Source organism: Oreochromis niloticus, linkage group LG6 (assembly GCF_001858045.2).
Source record: "Oreochromis niloticus isolate F11D_XX linkage group LG6, O_niloticus_UMD_NMBU, whole genome shotgun sequence".
NCBI lineage: Eukaryota > Metazoa > Chordata > Actinopteri > Cichliformes > Cichlidae > Oreochromis > Oreochromis niloticus.
In genome coordinates, this window is record NC_031971.2 from 10,150,921 (window position 1) to 10,160,109 (window position 9,189).

A 9,189-nucleotide genomic window follows, 5' to 3' on the forward strand; every position below is an offset into this window, starting at 1 on the left:
TGTAGCCACAGCCACCCTGGGGCGCACTGACAGAGGCGAGGCTGCCGGACACTGGCGCCACCGGGCCCTCCGACCACCACCAGTAGGCAACGGGTGAAGTGTCTTGCCCAAGGACACAACGACCGAGACTGTCCGAGCCGGGGCTCGAACCGGTAACCTTCCGATTACAAGGCGAACTTCCAACTCTTGAGCCACGATCGCCCCGATGACAGTAAGTGCACAAAACACAAGAGACAAAGTCACTCACCATTCAAACTAAGAAGTACTCTTTGTCAGACTGAGGGATGAGACAGATAACATGAATGTTTAAATCTTTAGTATTCTTGCATGCTATGTTGTACCATGAAAACATATTAAACTACATTCAGTCACTTCCCATATAATAATGATGATTTTATTAGATTTACTGTAAGTATCAACTCTGCTCCTTGTAGTTGTATTTGAATGCATTAAATAGTCATTGTTGAGCAGAGAGCTGTGGAGGTGGTAAAACTGTTCCACAAGTTCAACGTGCAGCATGAACAGCTGTAGAGATGGAAACTTTAGTTTTCTGTGAAGCTACTTTTTTTTGCCTCTGGTTGAATGTGGGTGCTGGGTGTGGCTAGAAAGTGCCAGACTTTAGCACTTTGCAACCACACTCACAGATGTAAACACTTTTACTCTTTAATAAAAATCATATTTTATAACCACTCATGTTGTTTGCTGCCTTAGATGCTGTGAGATATTGTTTTTCTGATCAAAAAAAGCATAATCTGAACAAGTCTGTAAAGATAACTGAGCTGTAAATGTCATTAGTTAATTATGTTATGTTATGTGGCAGGTTTGTACTGACTTTTCTACATTCTGCAGTCAAGTGATAGTTAATGTAAATAATCGTTATTTGCAGGAAACTCACCTGAGAGCAGGTCTGATCTTACTTGTACTTATTGTACAGTCATTAATAGAAGGAAAAAAAGATTTAATAAACCCTCCACCTTCTGACAGCAAAAAGGTGAAGAAACAATCCACAAGTGATTATTCTGATAAATCTTCACAATAGTTGTGCAAAAGAATTTAGCTACTTGAGCTACTTTGTTTATTTTGTCTATTTTACATAACCATTATTAGAAACATTAGAAACATTAGAAACTTTCGTTCTCTGTGTTTAGCAGTTAGTTTCATTTATGATTCAGAAAAAAAGAAACCTGCAGACACGATGACTTTAAAGTTCAGTTTTACAGTCACTTTCCAGATAATGTTATAAATTCACAAAGCAACACAAAGCACACAAAGTAGTACAGCTGGCGTCTCTGACAAAGTTAACAATAGCATTTTTATGTTGTGATGCACTTTCCAGGTTTTTTGCAACACGTAATATCGTAGGCTATCTTTAAGTTGAAAACCCTATGCATTTTTACTTTTTTACTAATTTCTACTGTATTTTACCTTATATTTCTACTATAGACTGTGATTGTTTAACACTCTGGACTCATCAACTGTGGTGCTTTTCTTGTAGGTAATGACTCAATATTAGAGGTTACAGTAGAGACTAGCGCCATTGGAATAGAGATCAACTTCATTGGAATAGAGATCAACTTCATTGGCATAGAGATGAGCTTCGTGGTTCATGGTGTCAAGCATCCTGCTGTGCTGAGCTGGGTTGTTTCCATATATGGGATTAAGGCTGACCTGAGGAAACCAAATAACATAAGATTACATGTCATTGCGTACGAGAGGGTATAATGTTAGTGAGATAAACCTGCCATGTACCTGCTGTTTGTTGTCTGATATTTCACTCTTTGGAGAATGACTGGAAGCCTTCTTTTTTCTGAGTGTCAAACATGAAAGGATACAACTGAATAACAGATTTCAAATCAGAGTTTGAACATGATTGATCTAAAAGAGAACACAGTGATGCTCACCTCTGGCAGCAGAACACAGTGAGAAGTATTATTATTATTAACAGGAGAGCTGCAAAACCTCCTGCAGCTGCTGGTAGCCATTGAGCTGTGGTGTTATCCTTGTTGGTTTTAACACCACAGGAATAATTTATTATATTCTCCTTGCTGACTGCGTCTAGGATCAAATGTTTGTTCTGATTCTCTCTCGGAGTCAGAGGTCGACTGTTCAAGTACCAAATGTAATACAAAATCAATCATCAACCTGCGGCCTAGAGCGTCCTGGTGCCACGTGCACTTATGGACACTCTTATGTTCCAACAAGGTGTTTGTTATGGCCAAACGGTGATTTGCACAGTTTGGCCATAACAATGCATGATTTACATATGAAGAAAAATAGCACAGAGGAGTTTTATGTTTTATACTTGAATCCTGTCATGTACCTGCTCTTCATTGTCTGATGTTTCACTTCTTGGAAAGTGACTGGAAGTTGTTGTCATTCTAATTTACAAAAAATGAAATAATTAGCAAATCAACAAGTGACTTCAAATCACAGTTTGAATATGATGAATACAGCAAAAAAAAAAAGAAAGAAGGTGTATTAACTTAGCAGGCGATAACTCGATGGTTGAGTAGAGGTCAGTGTTGTTTTTCAAACTGAAATGCAGCCTGACATAGTGATGACCATCCTGCTCCTCCGATTCAGCTGGAACGTTTTCATTTATGAAATTAGGAAAAATCTGCATAGACAAATAACATCACATTTTATTAATGTATATTTACATGCATTTACATATAGAGGTTATGATTCACATGAAGGAGAACAATACAGAGGCAAAAAATACATGCTTTTGGGTTAAGCAGGAATAGATTTATATAAAGAAAAACAAGGTGTACAAGCGGCTTTTTTTATATCTGTTGTTACTGGAGAAGAATTTTTTGTTTCCTGTTTTGTACCTGCTGTTTGTTGCCTAATGTTTCAGTTCTTGAAGGCTGGTTAGAAATCCTCTTTTTTCTGATTTGTAAACAGATAGAAATATATAAAGTAAAGCCATATCACAAGAACATATTGATCTGAATGAGATCAAAGTGTTGCTCACCTAACACACCAGAAGACAGAGAGAGGTATTAAAAGGAGCAGAGCAGCAGAAACTCCTGCAGCTGCTGGTGTCCATGTTCCTGTGATACTTTGGACAGTGAGAGTCTTTGGAGCAGAGCTGATATCTTTGTTGGTTTTCACAGCACAGGAGTAGCTTCCTGCATCCTCCCTGCTGACTGGGTCTAGGAGCAGATGTTTGTTGTGTGTCTCTGTCATGTTCAGAGGTCGACTGTTCAAGTACCAAATGTAGTTTGTGTTGTCAGTCAGAGGACAGCTGGTACTGCAGGTCAGTGTGACTCTCTGACCCTCTGTCACCACTGCAGAAGGACTCATCTTCACTCTCAGCTCTGAAAGAGGAACATTATTAAATAATTAAAAACTATAAATCTCGTAAAAATTTCCCAGTTACCTTTTTTAAAAATATAGGATAGCATTGTGATGGGTAATGTGATACAGGTCAATTGGTGTGGAAAGCAAAGGACAGTCAACAGTTTAACAAGCAGCACTTATTCTTAGACCAGCTAAAATGTGATGATCAGTGAAATTTTGCTGATAACACTTTTACATTCAGTTTTGTTTGCTCAGGTTTACATTAAGCTTTTTAGTGTAAAACATTGAGGCTCTTACATGAATAAAACATCTTAATCCTTGTTAGGAGACTTTACCTGTGACAATCAAAAAGACTCCAGGCAGTTTCAGTTCTTTATCATGTTGTTTCAGGATGAATGTATATTCTCCTGAGTCATTCTTCGTCAGGTTTTTGATGGTCAGGATGTGTTGGTTCTTCACGTTGTCCTGATACTCCACACGACCTGAAGGCTCAATCCGTTCCTTATCACCTGTTCTCCATTTTTTAATCCATAATTTAAACTCTGGTTTCATGTCATCAGGATGTGAGTATTTACTAATAATGTTGACTGAAGATCCTTCCAGAGCACAGATTCTCCTGCTGACATAATTCACTCTCCAGCAGTTTTTATCCTGAACACCTGAAATATAGATGGAAGATTCAAAGTTGACTGTGGTGTCTGCATGTTGAGATAACAGCTTTTTATTAATTAACAGAATTAACAGTTTTCTTTGATACTCACAGACTTCATCAGATTGAAGATGCTCGTGACCTTTAATTACACAGTAAAGGTTGTTTTCCAAAGAACTTGGAGTTGAAATGCTCCTTATATTTTCCCTATAAAGTTTTCCATTTTCATACCACACATAGACAGTTTGAGGGTCGATCAGAGGACATGAGGTGCTACAGGTCAGTGTGTTCCCAGGTGTCCTTACAACATGTACCACTGAGGAGATGATAAATACAGTTTCGTCAGTCACTATGTTATTAATATGCATATTTTATATGTGTATGTATGTCAGTTACATGGTTTTGTGTATGGGAGCAGATTTGTAGAGGTGAGTCCAAAGAACAACGGCACTTGAACTCACTTCTCTTTTCCTTATACGAGAGTGATCTGTGTACTCATTCTGTCTTTTCCTCATCAGGGAAGTTTTCACTTTAACACATTTTCATTGACTGCATCCCCACACTTCCATAATAATCTTGGCATTCTACTTTTTTCACCCAAAGCATAATGTAATTCACGTTTGTTCAAAAAATTGTTTCATTTTTTAAAAATACTGATGGCTGCCAGTGCTACTCCTCAGTTTCTTAGTAGATGTACCTATGGTGTTAATGTGAAAGTCCTAGTTGAATTCATTCCTGAAGTATTGCAATCACAAAATGTTCAGAAAACTAGAACTTTGACCTTGACCTTGAGGTCAGTGTCACTGAGATTCAAAATCATCAAAGATTTTTAGTACAGGTGCCTTTTGTAGCAATTTGGAAATCCTACGTTGCCTCATTCTCGCAGTTACAAATCTCGGTGTCCATGCCAACTGCCAATAACATCTTTTAACCTTTCAGCCTTTTTACAGCTGAGGGGTTAAAAAAGTGAATGTAGAAACAGTGTATTTCAGAGATCAGTAAGAAGATGTGTTTGTGTGTTCACCTCTGGGAAATGTGATGGAACAAGGCTCATGTTCTGATGCCGGATGATAAGGACACATTTCGCTTTTAGTGTAAGTCACATTGAAGCATGTTGATGTGATGGAATCTGGATGAAAAAAAATATTAGAGTATTGAGTATGTTTACTGAGAATTATTTGACTTAGTTTATTTATAGTAGTTTATTTTGTTACACACTGAACATCATGACTCACCCACAGAGACTTCAGGGGCTCTGAGATCCTCATAGCCTTTGACAGCACAGGAGTATGTGACTGCTTCCTCACTGCTGAGCAGCTCTTGGTACCAGGGAGACCAGTCCTCATAGAGAAACTCTCTGTTCTTGTACCAGATGTAGGCTGCACGCTTTTCAGTCAGAGGACAGCTGCTGCTGCACATCAGTGTTACTGTCTGTCCCTCTGTGGCAGGAATCACCTTTACCTGCAGCTCTGAGAGGATCGTTAATAGAAATAATATCAATACACTGATTATTCATAAATGAGTTCTTCATGCATTTGATAAAACCACTGTACCTGCAACACTGAGAGAAATTCCCCTTTGGCCGCAGTCTGATTTGTCAGCAGGTTCTCTGCAGCAGTAAATGTTTGCATCATTCTCTGCTAGATTGTTGACTGTCAGAGTCAAGTTACTCTCTGCTGACATGCTGTACTTTCCATCTGCAGAGGTCTCAATCTTCAAGCCCCCCCTGTATACACTGTACCAGTTCATGCTTGAAGTTGGATGTTGATGTGAGCAGGACAGATTTACTGATGAACCTTTCAAGGCACAGATGCTGTTTGGTTTTCCCTGAACACCTTTAGCAGAACATTTGATTAACAAGCATCTGTGCAGATTTACACAATTTCTGTAACATTGATCTCTATACCAACAAGTCAGGGCAGTTGCACAATGATAATGCAAATGATTAACTTGTACTTTAATGACGTGTAGCTCATCAAGATAGAATTAGTGAAAGTCCCTTCAACTAACAGATCTTATCCTGTTTTATCTAATCTTTATGTGACTTTGCACAATTTGGCTACACCTGAAATGTTTTGCAGTCTTAAATTGAACAAAATATATCCTCCCTGAGAGATGGAGAACAAAGATCCAAGATCCAAAACAAACATCTGGCTTCAGAACACAACTGCTTTAAATTTCAGCTTTTAGTCAGAATGTTTGATTGTTTGATCTTCTAAATACTCCAGATGCTGTTCGGGTAAAATAAAGGAGGTGAAATTCAGAAGTGTCCTGCTTAAAAGAGAGATGCTAATTAGAGAATGGACAGACAGATAAAGGCAAATGTGTATACAGAGTGCATGAAACACCATATATACCAGTTAAAAGTTTGGACACGCAGAATTACTCTAAATCTCTGAAATGTCTCTCTACATATAACGCGTTAATGGGTCAACTGCGCTAACATGTTGTCGCTGTGCAGCTCCACACACGGGGCATACAGTGGCTTGCAAAAGTATTCGGCCCCCTTGAACTTTTCCACATTTTGTCACATTACAGCCACAAACATGAATCAATTTTATTGGAATTCCACGTGAAAGACCAATACAAAGTGGTGTACACGTGAGAAGTGGAACGAAAATCATACATGATTTCAAACATTTTTTATAAATAAATAACTGCAAAGTGGGGTGTGCGTAATTATTCAGCCCCCTGAGTCAATACTTTGTAGAACCACCTTTTGCTGCAATTACAGCTGCCAGTCTTTTAGGGTCTGTCTCTGCCAGCTTTGCACATCTACAGACTGAAATCCTTGCCCATTCTTCTTTGCAAAACAGCTCCAGCTCAGATTAGATGGACAGCATTTGTGAACAGCAGTTTTCAGATCTTACCACAGATTCTCGATTGGATTTAGATCTGGACTTTGACTGGGCCATTCTAACACATGGATAGGTTTTGTTTTAAACCATTGCATTGTTGCCCTGGCTTTATGTTTAGGGTCGTTGTCCTGCTGGAAGGTGAACCCCCGCCCCAGTCTCAAGTCTTTTGCAGACTCCAAGAGGTTTTCTTCCAAGATTGCCCTGTATTTGGCTCCATCCATCTTCCCATCAACTCTGACCAGCTTCCCTGTCCCTGCTGAGGAGAAGCACCCCCAGAGCATGATGCTGCCACCACCATATTCGACAGTGGGGATGGTGTGTTCAGAGTGATGTGCAGTGTTAGTTTTCCGCCACACAAAGCGTTTTGCATTTTGGTCTCATCTGACCAGAGCACCTTCTTCCACATGTTTGCTGTGTCCCCCACATGGCTTGTGGCAAACTGCAAACGGGACTTCTTATGGTTTTCTGTTAACAATGGCTTTCTTCTTGCCACTCTTCCATAAAGGCCAACTTTGTGCAGTGCACGACTAATAGTTGTCCTATGGACAGATTCCCCCACCTGAGCTGTAGATCTCTGCAGCTCGTCCAAAGTCACCATGGGCCTCTTGGCTGCATTTCTGATCAGCGCTCTCCTTGTTCGCCCTGTGAGTTTAGGTGGACAGCCTTGTCTTGGTAGGTTTACAGTTGTGCCATACTCCTTCCAATTCTGGATGATGGCTTGAACAGTGCTCCGTGGGATGTTCAAGGCTTGGGAAATCTTTTTGTAGCCTAAGCCTGCTTTAAATTTCTCAATAACTTTATCCCTGACCTGTCTGGTGTGTTCTTTGGACTTCATGGTGTTGTTGCTCCCAATATTCTCTTAGACAACCTCTGAGGCCGTCACAGAGCAGCTGTATTTGTACTGACATTAGATTACACACAGGTGCACTCTATTTAGTCATTAGCACTCATCTGGCAATGTCTATGGGCAACTGACTGCACTCAGACCAAAGGGGGCTGAATAATTATGCACACCCCACTTTTCAGTTATTTATTTGTAAAAAATGTTTGGAATCATGTATGATTTCCATTCCACTTCTCACCACTTTGTATTAGTCTTTCACGTGGAATTCCAATAAAATTGATTCATGTTTGTGGCTGTAATGTGACAAAATGTGGAAAAGTTCAAGGGGGCCGAATACTTTTGCAAGCCACAGTATGTGTTAGGGCTGTCAACTTTAACACATTAATATGACATTACGATATGGAAAGTAACAGTTCTTGCTTTTTACTTTCTCTTTTTCTCACCGTTTTAAGCTTCTACATGCTTGTGACTGGTAGAAGACTAGAGTTTGGGTTACAGTAGTTCTCCAGCGCATTTTAAAATGTGTTGATCACATATTTTTAATTGTAACACAGAGTGATCGTTTACTGATATGGATTTGAGACAAGCTTGAAATGAGAGACTCATCTCACTATGGCCTGAACTCAGTACTTCATAGCACTGATGCAAAGGAACTTTTAGTACATCAATCTTTAGAAACTAACAGCTTTCATAAAACTGCAGTATTTGATACAATGGAAAGGTGAACAATCTGACAAACCAGTTGAAACAAATACAGAAACAGGATATTTTTCTGTGGTGATTTAAAAAAAAGAGATAAGTGACTGTGAAAGGACAGGAGGACTGACCTTATAGAGTCAAAAAAAATCGTTATTATGGCTTAAAGTAAACAACAGTAAAATTTAAAACAGCTTTAAATATCTACAACCATAAAATTTTACCTATGCATTAATGCAGCATTTACACTGATACATACAAAGTGGACATTGAATTAAGGGATCAGGGAAAACAGAATCTTTCCTACCTGAGAGATGGAGAACAAAAACCCAGAACAAACATTCAGCTTCTGTGAAGAACATGGCTGTTGCAGACTGCGCTGTCTAATCAGAAAGTTGACTAATGAGATTTATAAAACCCCAGCTGCTGTCTTATTAAAGAATGACTTCTTAAAAGCAGAAGTCATCTTCTTAAAACTGTGAAGTCTGATGACAGAATGGACAAAGAAATTAGGCCAAATGTGTTTTCATGCAACACCTTCAGATCACTTCCTGTTGTGGAAAGATGAAACCTCAAGTGTCAAAGTAGCTGTTTCACATATTTCTATATCTCTACATATCTATCTCGCTAGGTATTTATTAGTATACATATATATATAGTTATATGCATGACTTAAATCTATGGTGTTTTTTTTGTTTGTTTGTTTTTTAATGTTTCCATGTTGTCAGAGTGAAAAAAGGTACATGTGGTTTGGTTGTCATTTTGTGGTGCAGATAAAACTGAGAAAAAAACCCACAGACACAGAGACTTTGAACTTTTAATGTTCAATTCAAAAG

The 9,189-nt window shown here is 38.9% G+C and overlaps 1 protein-coding gene across 1 annotated transcript; it reads right to left on the bottom strand.

The window, feature by feature from the left end:
* Positions 1-1,162: 1,162 nt before the first annotated feature.
* LOC109202675 (uncharacterized) lies at positions 1,163-8,835 on the bottom strand. Its single transcript, XM_019360589.2, has 12 exons — positions 8,661-8,835; positions 5,509-5,790; positions 5,191-5,424; positions 4,980-5,084; positions 4,068-4,271; positions 3,642-3,965; positions 2,978-3,323; positions 2,835-2,892; positions 2,484-2,617; positions 2,321-2,378; positions 1,750-1,807; positions 1,163-1,668 (listed from the first exon to the last, which is right to left on the bottom strand). Exons 1-11 carry the CDS (start codon positions 8,713-8,715, stop codon positions 1,772-1,774), a joined length of 1,836 nt encoding a protein of 611 aa, XP_019216134.1. The 5' UTR covers positions 8,716-8,835; the 3' UTR covers positions 1,163-1,668; positions 1,750-1,771.
* Between the last annotated feature and the right edge of the window lie 354 nt (positions 8,836-9,189).